At 42.4% G+C, this 25,826-nt stretch overlaps 1 protein-coding gene across 9 annotated transcripts in view; it reads right to left on the reverse strand.

Moving 5' to 3' along the window:
* Positions 1-25,826, reverse strand: part of KCTD1 (potassium channel tetramerization domain containing 1) — a 100,211-nt gene that overhangs the window by 26,341 nt on the left and 48,044 nt on the right. For 8 of the 9 annotated variants that reach the window (XM_038127406.1, XM_038127405.1, XM_038127408.1 and 5 more), the window contains one exon: positions 6,734-6,912. In XM_038127406.1, the coding sequence (XP_037983334.1) occupies positions 6,734-6,897 (164 nt within the window). In that variant the 5' untranslated portion in view covers positions 6,898-6,912. Of the gene's footprint in view, positions 1-6,733; positions 6,913-7,360; positions 7,830-25,826 lie in introns of those variants that run through there. The other variant, XM_038127404.1, reaches the window with a different exon arrangement.

Genomic DNA, 25,826 nt, shown 5'->3' on the forward strand with positions numbered 1-25,826 from the left:
GGATTTTTTCTTATTAGGTCAGCGAGACCCAGAGACTCAGAACGTTGTTTTATCTTCCCAGGTATTGGTCAGGTATATTGAGAAATACTGCTTGGGTGCCTTCAGTCTAGCTTATGTAACCATGCTATTGGGCAGAAAAATACAGAAGTTGTAAGGTTCCCATCCACAATTTCCATCCACCAAGGATTCCAAGCAGCCTTTGCAATCAAGTGATTTCTCAAAGCACAGAGCCTTAAACTAGTTATTGACAACCTCCCCTCTGCTGGACTTACAGGCTGATCCAGCCCCTACAAACCCACATAAGCCAACTGGCAAAAGAATCCCTACACTGATTATATAACTATGGATTTTCTTCTTCCCCCTCAAGAAAAAATGATTGTTACTTCTAGGATTACTAGCCTCAGAAATAAGGAGCTGAAGTATTTAGCTTTCTAACACTCCTGGATGCAGACACATATTCCTCTGAATATATTTCCTTATACACTGTCATGGCCAGGCAGCCAGAACAGCATGTCATAAACCCCTGTAGCATCAAGTCTGCACATCTACTTTCCCTTGCTCTACATATGTGCAAAGAGCTCTCCAACAATCCACTGTCTTGATTTTACTGTCATTTTACAGATCTGAGTGCAGAAGCATTGAACAAGTCCAGGACATTGCTTTTTACCCTCCAAGTAAATACACATAAGCTCACTTTTACTGACATTTAGAACAGGAAGACAGACATCAATTTTGTGGCCCCTTTCAATGATGACTCACCACACCAGTTACTGACCACATGATGTGAGAACCTGCTAATCTGTTGGTGCTATTTCTTTCACCAGTCACCAGCCACAAGCAACAGCAGCAACTTGCTGACCTTGCAAGTTAAACATATTACAGGACTACAATTTGAAAAATATTTACTTCTACTGAGGCAACAGTGATGACTGACCTGTGGTGATCATTAATTGAGGCAAAACGAGGTCAATATATACCCTAAGTTCAATATACATACCTAGAGCTACAATTAATCTTGGTTCAGCCAGGACCAGAAAATACCCCTCCAAGCTCTTTATTGATAGATGTGTGTTGCAAGAGAGATCTCTTTAAAATATCAGTTGTGCAAATTCTCTGAATTTCTTTAAATGGGCATAAAGTATAGTATCATTCACAGTTCTATTTCCATTTTCTTTCCAAGTCTGTATATGTGGTTACACTAACCAACACAACTGTACTCCTGACTGTGTTGAGTCTGGTCCTCATGGATCAACAGTTATTTTTTTATTAATACATGTTACTGATGATACCAACATCATCAACCTCCATCTCAGTTACTAGATCTATAAATATTTATGCTTAAAGATAGTAATCTTTTACACTTTCAATCATCATCCCAAAGCACTCTACAAATTGCTTTTTCGTTAACCTTGGTAGGAAGCAAGTGAAGCTCAAAGTTATATCAGTTATCTTGGGTCACAGAACAGGTCAGTGAGAGTCAATGTATTTCCCTGTCCCAGGCCCTCACTTTTCCTTGCCACAAGACCATGCAGCAATCAAATGATGAAATATAAAAGGTGAACAATGAGATGAGTAAGACAGAATAGATAATAAAGACTGAACTGACTCTATGCCAACTTCTTCTGCCTATTTCCCTCCCACCAGGAATGTTACAAAACATTAAAAAGTGGTGACCTGGACCATTCATGCTAATACAGCAGACAAAGCTGGCTACAGCAATACTGAAAACTTTCACAGAGGGTTGCTCTTTCACAGAAGCTTGCCCTTGATGTTGCTATTCTAGAAAGATGCAGATAGAGCTGTACCTCTCAGGAATACAAGATCCAAATAAGGATAGTGGAAATAAAGATGCAGTAACACTCACTCTCCCAATATTTCCTTAAAAAACCCAAATCACCAAATGCTCATTAGTTAGAAAATTTTGTATTTCTTCAAGTTTAGCATAATTTAGAGCAGTTTGGGAGGTACTTTCCAAGGTGAGTAGGAAAGTTGTGACAGGGCTGCTTTCATGGAGGTGTTACAGAGGGAGGTCTATGCAAAGCGCAGACCACCCTCACCCCAGCAGGTCTCCTACCAAGACAGAAGTCTCCAGCATGGTGCTGCAATTTGCAGGAGTTTGAGCTAAGGGCCATGTCAGTTTGTTTTGGACCTGGGGACTGATAGCAGAAACTGCCAGAGCTCTGATACAGGCAAGCAGTGCTGCCTGATTCACAGCACGTCCCTGGAAGTCTACCTACACAACTTGTGAAGGATAAGTCTTTCTGTCAAAAAAGGCCAAGGACAGTCTGGGCATTCTCCTAAGTAATTCTGTGCTCCTGATGCAAAAGAAACCCTTACCAATAAAAAAAAATAAAAAATGCCAGTGTCCTAACTGGATCCAAGTGTGTGAAATTTAATTTCCCTAAGGGTTGAGAGTGAAGATTGGGTAAGAAAACTGGGACACGAATGGATTGGTTCATATGAAAACCTGAAATAGCCCTGGGCAGAAATATGGAAGGGTTGTGAAATACTGTATAAGAAGAATCCATCTTCATATGCAGGGAGTAACTCAAGATGGGAGATGTAGCAACACAAACAGATACTCCAAAAGGTTCTACAAAGTTATATACAAGGTTTTAAGTGATTTTTTCCCATTCTGTGGTGGTAATGTGTGATGTGGCAATCCAATGGTATGGTGTTATGCAAATATTTGTACCAGATGATTTGGACAGACCTAATTAAAAGTTCAGATGCTTTGAACATACAAGATAGACAACACTGCTGATATTGCTGATATCAGAGATATCAGACAGCTGATGCTTGTATGATCAAAGTCCAACATCTTCCCATTCAGCTCCGATAGTCAGTTGAGGTTGTCTTAGCCTGGTACACAATAACTTTTGGTAGATGCTGTGCAGACAGCATTAAGTCTGAGAGGCGTAGGAATGACGACTCCAAGCAAAGGGTTTGTCCTGCTGCAAGATGATCATGCACTGGAAGGAGAGTATGCTGCTTGGGTTAAAGTATCAGAGCTAACCAGCCAGTGCTTCCTCTCTCCACAATCACAAACCCTAACACCTCAACCCGTTCTCAAACTTTTTAGTGACCATGGGGAATAATGGCACTCCATGCATGTGCCTGAACTCTTGGGGGAGAAAGGCTCCTTTAGCAGACCCTCATCTTGGGTCCTTTCCTGGATTTTTTTTCCTGGTCTGTGGGGAAAAAAACCCTATTTTAAAAAAATCTTTATTTTCAAAAACCAAGCAATTAAAAAAAAAAAAAATTGTACACCCAAATCTTTATCAGATAGCTCACTGTTGCCAGATACCAACCTGAAGATCTGGTAACTTCAAGTAACCCAAAGGTTGTACAATCTGTGCAGGGCTGAATGCACCAAGTTCTACAGTCTCAGTGGAGACAGCTACATAGAAGGACACCTGCTCTCTCCTCAGGCTTTAAAAGAAAATTGCTATTTATTTCAGCAGAGACCTTACATTAGGTCTTCTTGGTAGACAGGCTGATTCAAACTTAGGCTTCTTCCCAAAGCCTAAGTCTTGCAAATTGTATTATTGAGCTTCATGAGACCATGTTTGAGGCATGGTCTCACTGGTTTCTCGGGAGAACCTGAAGCCTGTTGATGAGCTGAAGCATTCATAGGGGATTTTCCTTGTGAAAACAACAGGTTCTCCCTAGTCTGGATTATAACTGACCTCTTTGAAATTATACACTACTACATTTTAAAATTAACTTTGAGGGCTTTTTAAAACATTATTTTAGCTTCAGAATTTATAATTCTAGGATTACTCAATTCAAACCATCTATTAGATAAGCTGCTTGTCTGTCGATTGCTTCACCGAGCCAGCTTTTGCCTAAAACACAGATCGGTTCTGATTCTTTGGCTTCTTCAAGCACAAGAGCATTTGAGAGAAATCCACAATTGTCTTTCCAAAGCAAAGGGCACAGATCCAGCAACAGTAGCAAGACACTTTTACAGTCACATCAAGGTTTCTTTGGAGGGATGAATAGGTATCTGTCAGTAGGCATTTTACATGTCAAGGCACAAACCAGGCTGGGGAACCTAACAGAAGAATTATGGAAAACGATCCCTTCAAGCTACAAGTCTTTACCTGATATCATTTAAGGAACTCTTTTTTTAAAGTACTCTTTCCAATTCGTACTCTACTGTCCAGGAGGAAGAAAATGGCGAGGTACAAGATGAGGGGCTATTGACTCCAAAAGAAGAAGCAAGAGTACAGTTGCTCCAAAGCAGAGACTGCTCTGTCAGAATAGGTCTCCCTCACACCAGCAAGTCAGAGTGACTCCAGAGCTGCTGGTTTGAATATCACCCTTTCAATCTCACAAAGAAAGATGACTCTGGTACCTGGCCCACAGATGAAAGGTTCATTTTAGGCTTCTGGCCCTTAGACTGCATGTAATACGAGTCAGAAACCTAATGACTTTCGTGTCTCAACCTGTTACATGCTGGAGCCTGTAACTGATGCCTTGACTCATCCCTGCAGCAGTGCTCTTTCAGGCAAGATAATCAAGACCTTATTTTTCATAGAAAATACTTCATATAACAGTAAGTCTCAGGAGGTTTCAACTGGCCCAAAAATATCTATGAGACCTTCCTTAGTCTTGATATCATTCATACATGTGATATTGGCAGAAAAGGAAACATACAAGCAGTGTTGACAAAAACCTTGTGCTAAAGTTGAGTAAAGAAGTTAGAGTCTAGCTAGATATGAAACTGACCAGGCCAGGTTTCAAGAAACAATTTGTATTTATGTCCAAATATTACTGGATAATTTTTACCTAGAACTCACTTTCTATAAATATGTACAGATATATACACACATATATACATCCCAACCCTCCACTGGAAAAAAACCTCATGGCAAAATCTCAGACAAAACCCAAACAACTATATCATGATTACTTGCATATTGCTTCATGCCATTGTCTTGACATTCAAACGAGTATAATAATTGCTCTTTTGAAGCTGCTAATGTAAAAAAAAAAATCTCTCAAGTTCTGGAAGTGGCTGGGAATTCCAGGTTCTAACAGCTATGCTGGAAATATTCACTCATCAAGAGGTTCAAAAGACACCATCAGAACTGAAACACAAACACATGTCAGAACGACTTGAAACAGAATGACTATAACTCAGAGTTTGGGTTTTCTTTAAATTATATTTGAAGAGCTTTTAAAATGTTTAATTTATTAAACTGGCTTTGATACTACAGGCATAGCTTTCACTTTCAAGTGCTACAATGGCTCAATTGAGCACAGAATACATTAAGCTTAAATTCCACTGCCATCAGACACATTTTTGAATGACATTTTAGTGTTTCTTCACTTGAAGTAATACACTCTCTCTGTGAATTTGACATGAAAACAGAAGCAGCAGCCTCTCATTCTGCATACACAACAGTGTCAGACACCATCACTGCTCCAACTACCAAAAAACCCATGAAGCAATCACAACTACTAGAAGCTGAACAAAAGAAGCTTCTAAAAAAAAAACCCCAAAAGAACAGATTTGGTTTTCGAAGAACAGTTCAAGTTTTCCCAGACATTACTTCAATCTCTCCTGGCAGACCCAGGCTCTGGCATGGCTTCTTTTGCTCCCCTCTGCCGGGCCTTCCTTGAGGAGGCTGTCACAAGAAAGGCCACGTGCCTCGCTGTGTGTAAGGCTCTCTTCCTCCAGCCCTGTCAGGAGCCACCTAACACTTCAGCCCACCTAACACTATGAGCTGATGATGCAGAGGCAGCAGCATCAAGTGAAACCCAGGCTTTGAACGAAGTCACATCCCGTGAAGTGGGCTTTGTGCCCTTTGAAAAGGCAGGTCAGAGCTGTGGGATCAAGAAACTGAAAATCTCCTCCCTCAGACTGGAGAGAACACAATGGGAACACTACCGGCCCTCTAGAGCAGGATTAGGCAGCGAAGGGCAAGGTAGAGATTTATACTGTGGACACAATGACTTCCTGCTGTCTCATAACCAACTCTTAGAGTTACAGTACCACTACACTGCTTGTCTGCCAGCACCACCAGGTAATGCCCACACACACTGCTACACGCACTCTAGATTTCTTAGAGATGCACTCTTGTTTTAGCTACTCTACAGGCACCATTTGCTTACACATGCAGCTGCTCTCTGACTGCTTAATACCAGTGAGCTACCAGTCACAAATACCTCACTCAAAAGGTACATGAGAGTTAAGAGCCTAATTATGCGAAAAGTCCTAAGATTCTATAAAAAGTATTCAGTTAATACTGTCCTGGAGTTTATTTCATTCAACCTCGCCTTTGCCTCAAGTGACACATCTGAGATGGCGTGCTGACAGCACAGGAGAGCGGTTACTGTTCCAAAGGAAACAAAACAAATACTCCAACACCCCCACCTTTGGGATTAAATGCAGTATCACTACAGTTTTTGAATGTAACAAACCACAGCATGGGTGCCCTGGCATAAACCCAGAATCCTAGGTGGTAGAAAGTAAGTGCTCTTTTCTCTCAGCTTTGTTTCAGTACGCACGCATCAGGATTTGCAGAAGTGCCATTTGTCAGAAACACAGTGGAGCAGGGAAACAAAAGTAAGTCTCTAACTGCCTACTGACAAAGAAAGCTAATTTAATTTTGAAACAAAAGGAGCTAAATTCATCATTCTGAGACAGCCCCAGGACGTCCAAGCACGAAAAGGAAGAAAAGGAGTTTGCCAAAGACATGCAGAAGAAGCTTTTTAAAGTTACCTGGAATCGGGATATTTTGTAAGCGTGGCCAAGCTGCTGGTATACATGTGCCCACCCACATCAATGTGAACTGGTGCGTTGGATTTTGTGAGCTGTGCTGGAGTGGGGATGCCTTGATTGTTCAATGGAGATGCAGGGGATCTAGTGATCAGAGGTCTTGACATATTGGGCCGACTGTCCTGTGAAAAGATAGACCTGGGTTAATGATCTCCTCAAAAACCTTACAGAAACCCCCAGTCTTGAGTCAATAGGACTGTCTCAAAGCCTCAGATTACGACTTTTATCTTAGTAAAGCACAGACATTCAGCAGTTTTTAAAATTAATTCAGCTCCGAGAGTTTGACATGGCTACATTTTAAATAAATGGGGCAGAACGCACTGATAGAACCCACAAAGAAGTAATCACGTTCAAAAACAAGTTTTTCCTGAACACTACTCGCGATCGTCAATCCACACCAACAAAAAGGGTCATTCTCATTTTTAAGAGCTGAGGAAAGCACGAACAGAAGGAGATACAGACAAAAAGACTGAGAATGATATTTTCCTTAATTGAGACAACCCCAGGTAGACTTTCTGTTCCTTCCCAAGCCCTCCGTCACTGCCGTACCACCAGAACAGGAATACAAACCCTCAACTCCTCCATCCTGCACACTCTTCTCTTGAATTCCCAATTCACATAGCACAGGAACAGAAGCAGAAACACCTGGACTAGTCAACTGCTCATGGACTGCAGACCACTGGACATCGACAGCCTTTGAGAAAGACATTTTCCATTTAAAAGTTTATACGTATGGCGACAGCTGCCCCCGCGTGCGGCGCATAGGCTGCAGGTCTGAGCGGCTCCCCGGGGCCGGCGGGCTGAGCGCGGAGCGGCGGCCGATGCTCCGCTGGCGGAACCCACTTTGAGTCACGGCGGGAGCGCGGCAGCCGCGCCGAGCGAGCGGCGGCCGCCTGCGCGCTGCGGGTGGGGCAGGGCAGGGCGGTGAGCTGGAGCCAGGAAGGCAGGCGGCAGGCAAAGTTGGGGATTAAAATAGAAATGCGTTTTCGAGAGCGGTTTTGAGACAACCCCGCTTTCGACTGAAGGACAGCTCCACACGGGGCGGAATCTTATAGGGATGCCCTGAGAACTCAAAGCCCTTGCAAATGACCGAGTTTTACATTTAAAAGGTAAGCAAAGCAGCGAGAAGTCAGATACGCTTCATCACAAAACTCCCTTTGTTCTTTCAACACCGTCTTTCGGCCGCACAAAGTAATGGATTCCTTGTAAACATCTCCTCGGAGCCAGGCAGCAAACCTCAGCAAAGCGGAGCGCGGCCATCAGAGAGAGAGAGTCACGGGGCGCTCGGGCCGGCAAAGTCCGCCGCCGCCAAAACCAGCGTTCCTCCAGTTTTCATGGCTATTCAAGGGCTCAGATCACAAAGGCAACGTGAGCCAGGTAATCGTCTGGCTGAAATGATTTACAGGCCAACGTTGCACAATAGATCCGAGCAGTGTGTAACAAAAGGCATCTATAAACCACAAGGTACTTAACTAATTTTCTCTCATACACAAAAGCAAGCTTTGGTCTAATACTGATAAAAACTACGGGAATGAAGAAAAACATCAAGTTTAGAGGTTGGGGGGGGGGGGGGGAGGGAAGGGTTGGGTTTCTTCTCTTTCTTTATAAGCAGAAGTTAATATAAATCTGCAGAAATACCAGGCTTAATCACTACAATTGCTGGAGGAGGTGCCTGCAGCGCAAAGAAGACAAGTCCAGACAAAATAAGGTACACACGCTATGCAAAACTAATGTCTGCTACAAATGCTATGTGGTACAACCACCACCCAAGATGCTACTGATCTGCAGAGCGGTATTTAGTAAAATAATGAAGAAAAAATTAAAAACAACAACTACAAAGCTGAAAGTAAGAAGTCAAGGACTGATACAAACTAGGGGTGGGGGGAGCATGCGTTGGACGATTAGCAGGAGGAAAGCAGCAGGTCTGAGGAACACATGTCAGAGCCTAAAAGCAGACAGTTTAGCAAAAATAAAGATAAAATTATCAATGAAAGTTGAGACTAAAACGAAAAATAAATTCTGTAACTTGTACGAGACGGACACCAGCATGTCCCTTCACAGGATCCTCTCTGGCAGAAAAAAACATAGCTCTCTTGCAATTTAGCACAGTGCAGCACCACCGAGTCTGTCACAGTTTTTCAATTGGACACATTCTCCTGTATACCCTGCCTGGGGCTGCTCGAGAGAAAATGAACAGATTTGCAGGGTTAATATTGTAGTTAGGCTGGAACCTCATTCAGCGTAGCTGTGATAGCACTGGCTGCACAAAACAGTAGAAGAATGTGTAGTATAAACATCACTGCCAGGATGGGAGGTAGGCTGGAGGACCGTGGGCATTTTAAAAGGCAAAAGAACCCACAAAGCAGAAGAAAAGGGAACCAGTTTCCAAACCCAAGTCAAAACCAAGCTGCCGTTTACACAGTTTACCTACTAAAACTCCCAAGAAATAAAAATGCTTTACAGTAAAACCTTTTGCTCTTTTACTTCATCCTCCTCCTTTTCAACATTTCCTCTTCAAGTTACCTGTGTTTATTGTGTCTCATGAAACAAAGTCCTTCTTCTCAGTGGCTGATATTAAGCACAACAATGCTAACCTTGCTTCAGTCTCAGCCCACAAAGCACATTTCCCTGCATAAAAACAGTCCAGTACCATTTTGGAGATACTTTGAAATTAAACAATTGTATTTCTAATACAGTTGCCACAGAGAAACTAAAGCAAAAATGGGATTCAGTGAAGCAAGTCCATAAAAAAATCCCATTTTTTAAATGTGGCACAACTCAATAGCACTGTCAGAGCACAGAAGATCACCATCCAATGGGTACAGCATTTAACAGGTCAGAGTTATATAACTGCATTAGTTAAATCACTGTATTGTTCAGCTATGGAAAGGATAACGGGGCAAACAGTCTCTGAAGAAGTACATGGTTTGTGTTGGTTTATTACAAATGTGGAAGTGAACAAGCTTTCGTAAAAAGTAATTAAAACAAGGCACTGCTGGTAAGCTAAACTTCCACCACCTAATGTGATTACAAATACAATTCCTTAGCAAGAATTACAGGTGGAGAGAAGGGAGTCAGAGAAACTAAACTCAACGGGCTCCAGCAAGCTATCTGGAACAGCTGACAACAAAAAGAATCAAAAAGCTCTTCAGAAGCATTTCTTGGTGTCAGGCAGGTGAGACATGAACCCAGGAATGGGTTCAGAGCTCAGCCACGTTTGTTCCCACACAGGAGATCACAGAGGTTGTTGTCTGCCTTGGGAACTGCATCAGCTTTGTTCATGAGTGGGGCACAAACCATGGCCACCACCTGCACTGGCTGGATGGCCAGCGACCCTCCTGACCTGTCAACAGTCTGACCCCTCATAGCTTTCCTTCTCAAACATTTTATTATTTATCCTACAGAAAAAAAAAAAAAAGGTAAGAACAGAAATACAGTTTTATAACAGTTCCATGAACCAAAATACTTCAAATAACCTGTAAAGGATTTATCATTATTAATATCCAGATGATTCCCGCCCACCTCCAACAACTTTTCATAAAAATTAGTTCCCACTTTCACTCAGAGTGAGTAAAACTATGTAATCAAAAGTGCCAAACTCTGTGTCCTAGGCAGGCAAAAGGCAATTAGGTTGTCTAAAACTTTTCAGTTTTTGTTTTTTGTTTAGCACACAAAAGCACTGCTCTTGGAGCAGTTTGGGGCTCTTCCGCTTCCTTGTTGATATTTGAAGGAGTCTCTCCACAACAAGCAGCTCATAGGCACAGGTCTTTAGAGTATATCTGAACCTGCTTCACATTTTCTGCTCTAGGCAAGCCCTCCTGTAGGCTCAGCAAAAGCAAAAACAGCCCTGCCTTAACAGCTCCTTCTGGGATTTACAAAAAACTGTATATTTAGAAGCCTTCCTACCAAAGGGGGCCAAGGATCATGGAGAAGAATTTAGAAATCCCTTTTCCTCTCCCTGCCTTTTCTTGTATACCCCAGCTCCACTCAAAAACATTGCTAAAGAGTAAGCCTTTCCACCTGGGTTGAAGCAAACCACAGTAGCTGCAGGGCTGAGATGTGTACTCGTGCAACTGGTCTGCCAAATGACAATAACATAGGAACCATGTCAACGTTCTGGTAGCAAGTAGAAGGAATAGGAGATATCTGAAGAACATGAGTCACTACAATGTGCTAAGTGTACAAAAATCAAAGAGACGGGAGGCTTACTCCTCCCCTCAAAATATTAGCACTGGTGTCCTAAGTGTTATTTACACTCTGTGGTCTTGAGTAAAGTCATCCTGGTTCCCTTCTTAAGACAGAAACCATGACAGAAACCATGCCACTACAAGACAACCCAAGCTCAGGCACAGAAGGACCGACATTCAAGTACAAACTGTCTGCTTGACTCACTGGACTGTGAGGATCATTTTAGTTTGCAGGTCAAGACACTGCTGGCTGGAATTATTTTAGCCAATGTCTTCCCTGTAAGCCAGCCCAGCTCAATCAGAAGTCTATATGCTACTCAGTAGCATATATATTCCCTGTCAAAGCCCCAGCAATTATTACTGCAGAGAAACTCAAATGTACACATTTCTAACTCCCTTAGATTTTTTTGGGGGAGGTGAGGGCAAGCTTGTCTTATTTGTCTAGACATTAGAAGGAATAATCACGCAGTAGTTTATTCTAACGCATCAAGTCAGTCTGTGTTCATTACCCTTTTTTCACAACAGAGAGACATGAGACAGATGCTTCTCCTCACAAAAGCCTGGTGCCCAGAAACAACTGCAAACAGCAGTTAACACATCCACATCAGCCACCTCCAGCAGAAGAATCTGAACACATATATCCCACTGTATGGAGAATGAATCCAAAAGCAAACAAACTTCAGAAGCTGGCATTAAATCCCTTTTCCTCCAGTACAGAGCAGAAACTCAAGTGTCAGGGACATCTGTGTGCCTGCACTCTGAAATAAACAGCAGGCTGATACTCTGGGGTGCTTGTGGGATGGGGGAAAGTGCAGCTCAAGAACCTCATCCAAACCAGGAACATTAGGACTGCTCTTGGATTTGGCTCCTGCACAAGTGTCCCCATTTTGAAGATGCACTTTTTCAAAACAAACATTTCATTAAAGACTAAAAAAAAAATCATGATCAGGTCTCACCACAAAGCTTAGACAAGTACCCCCCCACTTTTTTGAATTCAGCAAAAAGAGTTGCCACAACAAAGAGGCTGGAGAAAGCATTTATTCAACATAAACAATATCAGTATAGTACAAACAGCACTTCTGGAAAGTGTAGCAAGCAGGCAGAGATACAAAGCTACGTGTCCAAGAAACCCAGGAGCTTATCCTGCTTGAAGGGGAAAATCACACCCTGGGTACCTCTATGGGCTGGTGATGTGCTCACACCAAATTCTCTAGCTGTGGCTCTGGTACTCAGCATCTACAGATGACACCAAACTGTGCTGGCCCTCAGACAGAGCCCTGTAAGGTGGTCAAAGATGACTATGAGCACCACACAGAGCATGCAAACCGCATTTTGATCTCAAGGTGTGCATGCCATCATGGTGCGTTCTCTTCACCTTCATTCTGATGAGCCCAGAAGCACAAAGAAATTGCTCAGAACTTTTGTCAAAAAGTCTTTAGATGTAAGCACATCCATCCTTTTCTTCTGCTTCTTCACCCTGACACCAATGGTTGGTAGCTCCCTGAGGACATGGTTGGGCTTTACTGCTGCCACTGGGTCTGCAAAACAAAGAAACAGCCCATTGTTTTCCCCAGCAAAAATATGCCGATTGCACTGTCATGTTTTGTCTTTCATCAATATAATACAACTGCCCTTTCTCTCACAGCTGCAAGGTTTAGGATTGCTGACTCTGAACATTAGGAATTATGTTTATAAGGCAAAACTCCAGAACAATTGTGTTTGAGCGTCACACGAGAAATAGGCCCAAAACACAATCAGCTGCAATTCAATGCCACAGAAAGCTAAGACACCAGGTCCACTGAGACTCAACAGTAGTACTAGATTTATTATTCTAAACCTCTGAAGCTTCATTTTAAACCCTGAATGTCTGTCAATATACAACAGAAGGTCAAATTATCCTATGCAAGACCGTCAAATACAATGGAAAGCTTGAAAAGCAGGAAGGTTTTCTGGAGATGCTGAGCCACCAAACTGCAGATGATGTACTATGCCAAGCAGCTGCTCACTCCTCACACCACAAGTGCCATGCTTGGGGCACTCAATATTATTTGCAGAAATACATGCAGCAATGCATTTTAGAAAGGTGGGTGTCACAAGGCCATCTGGGAGAAGGGACAGAGATACACAGAAGGGTGCCTCTTAGCCAGAGTGTAGCATATAGTTCATCATGAAACAAAAACCTTGGCTGAAACTCTTTCCTGAAGGCGTCAGGAACAGTATTGGGCTGTCCTCTGTGTATCCTGAAATAGTCCAAATGCAGATCAAGCCTACAAAGGAGGTAAACACACCTCTGGTCACACCAGAGTGGCTACAGCAGTGGTGACTGGAGCACTTACCTGATGGGACAATTTTAACATTCTCCTTGTCCCAGAGTCACCGGCCCTGGAGTGGAGCGCTGATCTGGCCCCTCAAGATGGGGGTCCCTTGCAGCACATCCCAAATTCTGGCTGCTTTCAGCCTTCTCCTCCTTGAGATGCTGGCACTGCAGAGCGCATACACATGCTAAGTGCTGCAAGTGCTGGAGAGATGTGGTGGCGTTTCCTTGGTAAAATGAGCCTTGCTGGGATTTCAGAGCTGACCAGGACCTAGAATAAATGACACAGGTGCAGAGAACCAAATGCAAGGCAAGGGGCTGAAGGAAGCAAGGTATTTGTTTGTGCTGGATGGAGAAAACTGCCTACCTGGAGACGCAGGACAGTTAAAAACCACCCTTGGACAAGAGCTTGGAGGCACCTTGATAATTCCAGAGCCCAGGAGCCAAGTCTATAGCACACAACTAGCTTGAGCAGAACAGCTCAAATCACACTTTCGTCATGGCAGAAGTCAAATGAGGACCTGTGCCTACACCGGTACAGCAGTAAAGGCAAGTCCAAAAACTTGGCAAAGTTTACAGAGACAGGATGTATCTTCTCAGGTGCTTATGAAGTTCTCTGAAAACCTCCCTAAGCCTCGAAACTGCAGACAAAAGTTTAATACCTCCCTCAAAATATTTTATAAGTTTGCACTCTTTATGGAAGACTAACTCAGCCCCTTGCTTGTTTGAGTGAGTAGTGCTGAGGTCAGCCTAAATGTTGTCATTTATTACAATCCCTGTTCTTCCGCACTGCCTACCCATTTCTTCCTTGGGTCAAGCACAACCCTTCGGTAGGAGGTGGCTGATGTGCACACTTGCTGTGCTTGGGTCAAGCAAGTGGCAAACATGGCCAGCACAGAATCTGACTGAAGCCCCTAACACAAGCAGGATCTTTGGAATACATCCAACTCACTGTAATATAAAAAAAACAAACGAAACTTGAAGGTCCAGCCCAGATTCACTACCCCCAAACACAAACACTTTGGCTTTCACCATGGAAGGAGAACTTCTACAGCCTTTAGAGGTGCTGATTCAATTCTCACTCAGCAAAAGCATCCATTTAATTTACAAGCAAAACCGGATTTGAAAGCTGCTCCCAGTTAGTGCACAGCACACCACTGCCCACCTGACACTCTAATCACAGGGTGCTCACCCCAGGATGCAGCAGGCAAAAAACATCCCCTAACCATGCTGGAGGACACAGTGTTTAGATGCAGGAGGACATGGGACCAAAGGTAACAGACTTGCCATGACACTGCTAAGGGTGTCCTATGATACAGGCAGGCTGGACAGCTGGCATTTCAGGCCACTTGCTCCACCAAGGGCTTGTCTGTTCTGCACCAGTATCTACTCAAATTAGCAACGAAACTGAGTTAGGAGTGACCAAACAAAAGTGTAACTCCTGAGCTGTACTGCCTGAGCTGGACATGACCAGTTCAAAATATTTCACAAGGTACACAATGCAGTGCTTCAGTCACCTTCACTCAAACTTCTTTATTCTCACTTGCAAGAGGGGACAATATCCCATCAGATACTGCAGAAACAAGCCAGTAAGCACGACGTGCTCCCTTGTCTGAGCACAGAACAACTGAAGCCATTGTGGACAATTAAAAAAAAAAAAAAAAAGAAAGAAAAGGAAGAAACACTATTAAAAGATGAGCAGTCCCTGGGAAAGGCTTCCAGGTCTGAAGAGCCTTTAGCAGCCTGGCAGCCCTGCCCACAACACTACAGCTTGATACTAAAATCTTTGCTTCTGCTGCCCTGAGGACAGTTTCATTTACTTTCCTTTAAACCTGGAAAATAGGTCGCTTTTCTTCTCGCACCTCTATCAAACCTCAGGTAGCAGAGAAAACGTGAATTTACTTGTACTTCATAGGAAAGCAAGCACACACAAAGGGAGTTTCACCTTTTTCAAAGGGCAGAGATGACAGACTACTTCCCCACCATACAAGGCTTCACTCACTCCAGTGAGAAGCATAGATCCAAATATCTTGGACCATTTAATCCCTGCTGCAAGAGCTTTGGCATGCCAGCTACTTTGCAGACAGCATACCTAAATGCTCTGGGGCTCCATTCAGAGTCTACAGCTCCTCCCTGAAAGAGGCAGCCACTCAGTCAGCTCTCCCCAGTCCCAGGGAATAGCCCAGCACAGAGCAGTCAACAGCTCCCACTGCCTCTGTGAGGGATGCAGCATCTGCCAGCTCATCTCCTGCACCAGTGAAGGCAGGAATGTGACAGCCACCTTCACCACATGTACATGGAGTTTGGGCCAGGAACAGCACTGGGAACGAACAGGGGAACTCTGAACACTGGAATCCATTTTTCAACTGTTCCCAAGTAGACTACTTGTAGGTTGAGATTTATTAATAATGTAATTTTTAGTCAGACTTTTCACTCAAGCGCTGTTGCTTTTTATCCACTTCTAGCAGGCACTCTACACGTGTTTTGCAAGAGTCTTCACATAAGGATAAGGGAAAAACAACAACAAACACTCCCTCCTGGGTTTAGAAGGAAAGGACTTCTCTTTGCCAGAACCATGCTGGTATATTTGAATGCAAAGTCAAACAAATCCTTACAAATGGTGTCAAAATTTGAGTGGGAAAGAAACCAAGTGGTTACATCTTCTTAAACCAAATTTGCAATCTGTCCAATAATCTTCTGGTGAGAAGTAACACTAAAAAACAAGCATTGTTAAAATCTGTTACGTTTGCAAGGTAAGATTCTATCAGCAGTACATGAATAAAGATTAATGTCTTGAATTGCAGTTGTTTCTGAAGATTTCAAAGACCCATAAAAATGTAGACTTCAGTGGGATAACTGGAAGATTGTCATAAATTGTCAGAATTTGAGAAATGGGTTTTTCTTCTTTAGATTTGACTCACAAACTGAACAAAAAGAAGCCTGTACTGCCTTATTTGAAGTCAGTTTACACTCCAGTTTGAATAGCACCTGCCCTTGGGTATGTTCCAGAAGAACATCTACCTTTCCACAAAGGGAGGCTAACACCCATTGTAAAACTTCCAGAGGCACATTAGATGTCTGTTCTCCCCCCAGCAATTTCACCCTTAGAAGTAGAAGGAACGCTGCCAGTTACAGCCTGTGCTGAGGAAACATGAGTTATAATTTTACCCTGGGAAAATTGCTGAACTGGGAGCTTCTGGTGTGGCATAGGTCTTGCCTTCGCAATCCAATGGTTCTTTTGATTCAGAGAGGCTTTGAAAGGGTGGTGATGAAAAACATAGCCTCTCCCTTTGAATCAGCCAGCCACCTGCTTTCCTTTGCACTTTTAAATTTGGTTTATTAATTTACCTAGGAGCAGAAAGAAATAGCACTGACCCATCCAGAGAAGATATCTACTTCAGACCGAACATGAAAACACAAAAACACCCCCACTTGTGGACTATCTGAAGAATTTTGTATCTAGAATCACCTCCACCATGCTTAAAAAAAATACAAGAAAGTCTTTATTAGGTCTCCTGGCCATATTAAGAGGAAAAAGGTAAGGAACAAAACAGAAGAATCTGATAAAACCACATCTTTGAAACGTTGTAAGACATAAGAGCTTTAAGCACTCTCCAGATGTTTCTTGAAGCAACCAGTAATAAAATATTCCCAGCTGGAATTGCAATTTTGAAGACATTGAATCCATTTGGTAATTATGGCAGTAGCCAGTAAAACAGACAGCTTCATCTATAACCTGACTGCAGGAAAAAGGCATGAAAGTGTTTTGAAGCCACACATTTGTAATTATCTAATTTATTATAAAGATGTAAACAGAACCACAATTTTGAAAGTCACAGCTCCGTCTCGTAGAGAATTAGAAATAAGGTGTGAAATTGTAATATTAAATTATACATTCCTCACTCCGGGATCAATGAAACACCATGAGCAAAAAACCCTGACCTTTAGGACCCCTGTGTCACTCAGTTTTCTTTCTTTCTTTCTCATCTATTCCCCTTCCAATAAGTCTCTGAAGCTGAACTTAGCAAAGCAATGTCCCAGTCTCACGAAAATGATAATTTATCAAAACCCCACTAGAGGGACAGAGACTGCCAGGAGGGAGAACAGTGCAAGGAAAGGGTAAGAGTTGAACTTACTGAGATGACAGACTTTTTGGAGGTTCTTGTCAAGATGGTCTGCAATAGAGAGCATTTACCCGCCTCTCCCATGCATTTTCAGGGCTAGCTGGGAATTTTTCCTCTCCTCTTGTAACTCCCATTAAAATTATCAGCCTACAGATTTCATAACAAGCAGGAGAATGAAAAAACCCAAACATTATCGTGAGAGAAATCGTATTATGATTAACTATTTCAAAATGCCTGTGGGTTACTTAATACCTTGGGACATGCAGCATAACACCACAAGGGTGTCACTGTATGGGGGCAGGAAACAGCCCCCGGCTAAAAATATGCACGAGGCAGCACACAGCAATGGGGGCTTCTTCCCAGAGCTCTGGGAATGGGCTAGGCATGTGGCACATGAAACCTGCACTCAAATCCATTGGTGACCCAGACACTTCTCTACCCCTGCCCTACTCCAAAATCTGTCCACCTTTGGATTTCAATTTCCTTACAGAAGCAGGTATGGTTTTGGATGGCTGGTAGGAAGATGCTGAAGTCCCAAACTAAGCTAAATACAGCTGTGAGTAAATTCAAAAGGCTCCTTCAATGCAGTATCACATGAAGGTTTTTTATTTCACTTTGCCTCTTTTTCTGGAGTTTCCTTAAACGCTGGAAATGTATTCAGGGAAGAACGGAGAAAGTCATATGCCCACCATTCCCTATGAGGGTCAAGCAGCAATTCTGTTTTGTTAGTGTGAAGGGCAGGATTCAAGGAAAAGAGAACACAGGAGTCTGCTCTGGCAGGCAAAAAGAGTGCTTGGCAAGACAAGGACCATATGGCACATGAACAAAGCATATTTTAGATCTGGTTCATTTGATTCCATTATATGTAAAAGATACTATAAGATCCATGGCTAAGAAATACAATTTTGGTTATTGTTTTCAGACCCGTAGGGATTTCCCCAAGTAGTCCTTGTAGCTTATATGATAAAAACATCCATTTGGCAGCTAATTTTAGCATTTTTTACCCACAGGGGTGATTAACCCTAAATCTATATAACCCTGTGCTATATGCTAACAACAGCCATCACTGCCTCTGCCAACCTCATGAAGCAGCAATCCACTATTTAGCTGTGGACAAACAGTCTCTGCTAAATAGCTCAGCAAACCCTAAATTTTATATTAAAAGGCTTTTTTTACTTGATCCAACACCAAATCAGACCATGCATACAACCTCAGAAGAGTGGATGAAATATACATTATATACAATATGCACTCCTTTGGATGGCATAGCCTGCTTCTAAGTCTGTGGTAATATTTCTCTGGTCATTACTAAAACACAAAACACTTTTGTTGTTGAGCAACAAAAGGACCCGAAAATGTTTAAAGAAGCAGCAAAACCCATGCCTGTCAATCAAAGATAAATGCCTATCTCACTTTCTGTAGCTATTAGCTTTTATTGCCTCTAATGTACTAGACATGTCAATAAAACTGAAAATAAAAACACATTGGCATACACCAATAGTCACCCTATCTTTGTCATTGCACAGAGAAGAATCACATCCTTAGATGATTCCAAGGGACAGCTCAAACTTAAACCAGCAAACAGCAGCTTCATCAAGAAAATAAAAGATAAACATAATAAAGGCACATTATTTTCAAAACACACAGAAGTGAAGTGAGACAACCCTGGACAGAGGCTGTCACTTGCCACAGCGACCAGCCACCAAGGGGCAACAGGCATTTGGCTATGAAACAAATGTCCCTTCTGTCAGGCTGCCCTGTAACAGGGCTCTCAGAGAAGCTGGCAGTGGCCAGGAGGCTCAGCTCAGCTCAGCTCATTTAAACTGCTGTTGAGGCAGTAAGCTTTAGATGAACTTACCCTCATTCAGAATAATACTTGAAGAAATCTTTTGTTGGGTTTGTAGGGAAGCAGGGGAAGACTTCATTTAACCAAAGAGGAGGAAAGAAGCTCACTGAATGTCTTGAGTGGTAATAGACAGAAAGACCATGCTGTTCAGGGGCCTCTCTAGGCCCAAACAGAGTTTTGAACCTATCTTCTGCAATACAGAAAAAACAACTTTAAAAAAGGATAAAGACTACAAGACTGGGGACAAAAAATATTTAAAAAAAAAATCATTAAAAGAACAATTTAGAGTATCAAAAGTATGAAAGGAGTCAGGTGCAGAAAACCATCAACTATGGTGAAATAATTTTTAAAAACTATTTTCAAGAAACCCATCACATTCTAATAGGGACCTGAATAATGGCAGAAATATTCACAAGAGGAAAAGTTGACAGGTAAAGGGGCAATTGTACATGGAATCACACCCAGAGTCCTTAAAAAAACAATCTCAGATAAAGTATGGGAGATAACTGTGAAGGATTTTGTCTGGAACCAGGTAAATTTGAGGGAAACATCAGGGTGGCCTAACAGCTTGCATCTCACTTCATGCTTGCCTCCCACTCAGGAGCAGTGGAGGAGACCATCAGCTCTCTCCCTGGTGTGGAAAAGGAGGAAAGCAGAGGCTGAAGCTGTAGCTTTCCTGAAAAGGGCAAGGACAGAGTGCAACAGAGACAGGAGTGCATGTTGGGAGTGGGAAACCAAAGAATCCCCTTTTGAAACAACAGACCCCTTCAAGGAAAAGGAAAGAGCAGATAGAAGAAGGAGAAGGCATTAAATTGCTAGGAGTGGGGGATAAAACCAAAACTAAAGCAAACTCCTCCCACATGCCAAGCATTTCAGTTCATAGATCTCTCCTCCAGAAAATATATTTGAGGAGCCTGGCTTCAAGAACAGAAGATTTGTAATGTCAGAAATAAAGGAGCATTTGAAACAAACAGGCAGGGTTTCAGGAGTCTTGCAGAGATCACCCAGTAGAGCGTAAGAGAACTTCAGTAACAATCCTAAAGTTGTAGATTGCCTCAGCTATCTTCCATCCCATTACAAATACACTGAACTAGACACTTGATTTCTGATGAACACCATCTTGGAGTTGAAGAACTAAAAGGGAATAGCTTGGAAAGAGGTTTATCTGTGGGGAAAGGGGCTAGAGTGGAAAGATGAATAGCTAGATTTCATTTTTCAGCAGAAAAAACATGATTTCCATGATTTCATGATTTCCACCCACACTGCCTTGCACAACGAACAGAACTTCAATCCAGAAATCAACAATGGGTGAGGGTATGTGTGTGCCTTATTGAACATATTTGAAAAGCAGCATGGAATGAGGTGTGGCAAGTGGAATTCCTAACTCCAGCCCTGGCCAGGAAAGATGGCTGGATGCCAATCACGCCACGAAGCTCTTGTCATCTAAAATCCAAATACGTCCTGAGGTGCCCAGCACTTTCTCACACTGAGGTGTGCCACAGACACAGAAAAAATTTCAATCAGACTCACAGGGTTTGATAGCCACAGGAGTCTTGCCTGCCACATGTTTGCTTCAACAAAACCTCTTAACCCATCTCACAGTGATGAGTCTTACAAAGTGCTCAGCATCAAGTAGCTTCACCAGAATAACACACTCCTGCCAACAGCAGCCTCACTTGACCAGAAGCAAGTCTGGAAGTTTCTATGATGCTGACACTGTGGAATCCAGTAATAAGGATGGAGGTTCACCTCTTGAGGGCACAGTGAAGCAAGCCAGGAGGTTCTTCTAGGACTAAGAAACCCAGGAGAAATGTGAATGTATGGCTGAGCTTAAGCAGTAACAGTTACATTATAAATGGTTTTAAACACAACAAAGGAATGGAAGATAAGCAGACAAACAGTAATACTCATATGCAAATTAGAATCAATGATGATGATTGATTTTTAGAAAGGTTCTAATGATACAATGCCAAATAATTCTTCCCACTTGCAGCCTGGCACCATTTAGTGTATATTTAATTTTAAAAACCTGACTATGTTTTTTTCTTCTCCCCCTTTTTCCATGCTGACGCTTGTTTGCATTACATCTATTTTGAGCTAAATTAAATAGGAGAAGCAGAGTTTTGATTCAGTAGTAGCAATAAATGGGGTTAGCCTGGCATTGATCTGTGTAAAGGGGCCAAAGCTAAGACTGCCAGAAGCAAAACATGGTCAGTGAACTCTACAGCACAAAGAGTGACCCTGCAGCTGAATTCCTAGCCCTGATTACAACAGAAAGAGACTTGCTCTCCTGAACAAAGAGTATTTCAGGCAGCAGATTAGCAAGAGAAAGTCTACTTGCAATGGCAATCAGAAGAAACTGACCAAAATTAAGAACCACAGCAGACTGGAGGATTTTAAAAAGCCTCTGAACAGTCCAAAACAAATGCCTGCCTTACTCTGCGTTTCTTGTATACCATCATCAAGTCCAAATGCTGAAGAAACAATATTTTTCTTTTGCATCTCAGTTAAATAGCTTTAAGTTAGTTAAGTGTACAGCAGGGAGATGAGCCAAAACCATGTTAAGGATAGCATGCCAAAAAAGTTCCCTTGAAGACTAAGAACATTTATCTTGCAGCCCTACAAAAGGGCAATCACATTTACTCTAAGAGGAAAGGCCCTTTTTATAAATCACGCTTTAAATTCAGCCAGCAAATTTGTACAGAAGGAGAATTTCACAATCCTTAGGAAACACGGATCAAATTTGCTCGCTCTCTGGGCGTTTGTGCTGTTGTGCAATGCAGAACAGGGAGAGCACAGCAGTAAATCTGGCCTCATGACTACCAAGTTTAATCACAGTGTATCTATGATGGAGAACAAAGTGCCTCTTATTCCCACTGCACTGCGATCCCACCAGATCTCGAGCCAAGCAGGGTCGCTTCAGGCCAGCTTTTGGCTAGAGCCTGGCAGAGCACTGGAATCAGCCATTCCAAATTTCAAGCAAGCTCACGTCTCACTTCCAGCGAGGCCAGTTCACACAGGAGAAGCACACAAGGTGTTGGGTACGCAGTCATCTCTAGCAGCACCTTCAGCCACTGCTCCTAATGCTTTGGCAGGTCTGCTGGCTATTCACAGGTCCTGCACACAGTGAGAAGCTGGCAAGAAGCACAGCCCTGCCAAGTGATCTAAGGCTGCTGAGCAGCAATGCTTCTTTTATCCTCATTTTTTAACCCAGGACATTTGGGTGACATGGTGCAACATGCCCAGAACTCACTTGTGCTGGAACTCCTGAAGCAGGGCTGATGCCCAGCAGTGCAGCCCAACTCCTCATGCTGGCTTCACCAGGAGCAGTGGGGATCTCAGCCCCCAGGGCAGTGAGAGAAACAGAGGAGCACTCATTATCACTGCTTAGTCTTTCAACCTATTTCTTTTCCACATTTTACATGAGCATTTCCTTAAAAACAAGGATCACAAAACACTGAGCCATGTCAAATCCTTATGTATAAGCTATTAAAGGTCTTCAGCCCATTTTCCCTGAACGAAGTCCCATTATGCCATTTTTACTTGCTTCTTTATCAAGCAGAAAGAGGCAATGTGGAGACCCACAGAGGAAAGGGGGGAAGGTTTAAAGAGTCTATCAGCATACTGATAGTCTGCAAAAAATTAAGCCAGAAATCTGCAAGACAGCACCTTGGTTTTTTCAAGGCTGCTTGTTTGGTTCACCACTTTTATTAGGGGTTGATTACATCCCTCTCTTGAGTTTTGTGGTGGCTGCAATGTCAGAGTGTGGGACGTGGTTGTCATGACTGGGAACTTGCTGACTGATTTACAAGAACATACAAACCCACATAACCAGAAGATTTTTATTATTCACTCATGTTCCGAATGTTCTTTTCACCTTTCATTGAATAAATCTTGAGAAAGTGAAGATTTCTTTCTAGTTTTAAATTCAGCTTCCCTTTTGGAGAAGGGTGCCCAAGCATAATATACCTTTGCTATGGAAAAATCACCCCACAATATCCCTCTGAACAGTTCGAGGTCAATATACCTACATTGGTAACAGCATCTTAAAATCAGGTTGTCATTTTAACTATTTAGTGGGCATCAAGCCATCTCAAATAGATCAGTTCATTATTAAAAGGGGCAATTATTGTAAATTATGCTCTTCATAAGAGCAGTTACCTAAGGTTTAAATATGTTATGATACCTTCCTGACCATTCCCTTTAAATGAGGATAGCTGAGGGCTCAGACATCATCGTGCAGCAAATAGCTGTGCAATTTCGGACAACTCTTTTTTAACCACTCCTCTCCCCAGGGCTACCACCCCCGTAGGACAGCTGGCAAAACAGACTACATGCCCATGCCTCCTCTGCTCCAGTTCACAGAATAAACCTGGCAACTCAATTTACCAGTGACAATGACAGCACCCAAAAGATACTAATCCCTTGACCGAGGTTTGTTGTAGCTGCTGAAGTGCAGGCACACGGTTCCTTTTGCTGACTCTACAAGCGAGCAAAAGCCTTCCACAAAGGAGGAGGGCAGCCGAGGGCAGTAACATCAAGCTAAGATTTGCCAGGGCTTGTCTGTCAGAGGACAAAGTTTTGCATTTTAACCACTTTTGGCACATTCCACATTCGGTATTTTCAGGAGCTTTCGAGGATGTTTATGAAACAACTGCAGGGTAGGCAAGTAAATTGATGGCGGCACAAAGAATGCCTTCCCACATTCTTCTCCCATGCTCTTACTGTTGAAGTAAATGAAGATGTAGTTTATGTTTCTGTAATTACAGTTTGTTAAAAGGAGAACAGGTTGTTAAGTTATGGTAAGGAGCCCATGAGCCTGTCCTCTGCTTTGAATACCACAGCAATGTAGATTTTACTGAATAAAAAGACCAGACAAAACATTACTCAGAGAGGGTCTACACTCCGATGCCATCCAGCATAATCTGCAATAGTCACATTAATCAAACCAATCAATTGGAAATTGTTCTTATGAGAGCTATTTTAACATAAGTCAACACTGTCAAGCTTCAGTCATCTAATATTTACTGAAAGGATAATACTACACATTTGCTCTATGACATTTCTGTACCATACATCATCAGCTGTTTGCTTTTAATCCTGAATTTCCCCCATTAAATACTTACAGCATTTATACAGCCTCGTAAAACTCCAGTACAAAAGAATAAGCCACCAGAACTTTCCCCCATACATTACTTATCAACTTAACTATGTAACACAATGTGAAAGGTTTATGCACACCAGCTGGATCTCATTACAGCTAAGTTTCTGTCTTTTTAAAGCGTACTTTATCTGGAATGCTGAAGTCCCTTAGAATTTTACTTAAAAATACCGAGCTGACATACACACAACTCTCTATTTACTGAGTTAGGATGCTAACTCAGGATGCTAACTCAGTAAATAGGTTCACAAATTAAACCTGTGGACACTTATTTCTGGATGCACCAGATTCAATTCAAATATCTGAAATATCTGAAGCCAAATGAACACCTCAGCCTAATTCAGCCTTCCCCTCCTAACTATAACTACAACTAGAGATGCTACTCTTTGCACAGTAAGAAAACCAGCAAGGAAAGTAAGAAAGGAAGTTTCCAGATAGCATTGGTATCACTTCCCTACCAATGGGTGCAAAGGCTCAGAGCTACACCAGCTTTATATAGCAAGTTACATCTAAAAAACAGGAATCTGAGCTGTGATGAATTCAGTAGGAAGATGATCAAAGAGTTTGCTAAATACCCAGATGAACCAAAGAAGGCTTGTCAAACACTTTGGTATTACCAGTTGAGAGATTCCTGTTCAATCGTGAGGCAAGAATTGCGGTTTAATAAAAGCACAGAACAAAACCAAGCATAAAAAATCATGTGCAGTGATTTTATTTTTGTTGTATATTTGACTGTAATTACTGTCTTAAGTACTTTAATTGCCTGGCATCTCCTGAAGTGCCTTGCCTGTGGGGAGGGGAGGCAGGGCAGTTTATAGTTTGTTATTAATGAATGAAGTACAAACAAGTTTACCTTGTCTGTAATCAACATTCCCATCAAAACAGTTTGAGAGGAAAATGTAAAGGGGTCCATACATCCCACAGGCCCAATGCAACTCTGTTAATGTCTGCTTCTTAATGGTTAATGTGCTTCTGACATCACACCTCAGAGTGAGAAGTGGCAAACATCTTTATAACGCCCACATGAAAAGCATCGCCTATCTGTCTGTTTGTGTTCTCTTCTACAGACATCTGCTCTTGGCCACTGATGTGGGGATGGGGTATGGGGACAGGCCCCATAGGACCTTCCTAGCATGCATTCTAGGTGAGAAAATGGGGTATGCAAGCAAATCTGTAGGGTCATTTACAATAGTGCTGGAATGACACACATCCAGCCCTTCTTCACTAGAAATAATTTTTGCCTGGAGTGGAAATGGAGTGGAGGGAAACAAGAATAAATGATGAGAAGCAGCTCACACAGGATAAAATAAAATATAATTGTCTGCTTCATTAAGAAATTATTAGAGACAAGAAGCCATAAGTAAAAGTCAGTGAGTTATATGAAAAAGATGGTAAAGCCAGGAG

This window comes from Motacilla alba, chromosome 2, assembly GCF_015832195.1.
Source record: "Motacilla alba alba isolate MOTALB_02 chromosome 2, Motacilla_alba_V1.0_pri, whole genome shotgun sequence".
Taxonomy (NCBI): Eukaryota; Metazoa; Chordata; class Aves; order Passeriformes; family Motacillidae; genus Motacilla; species Motacilla alba.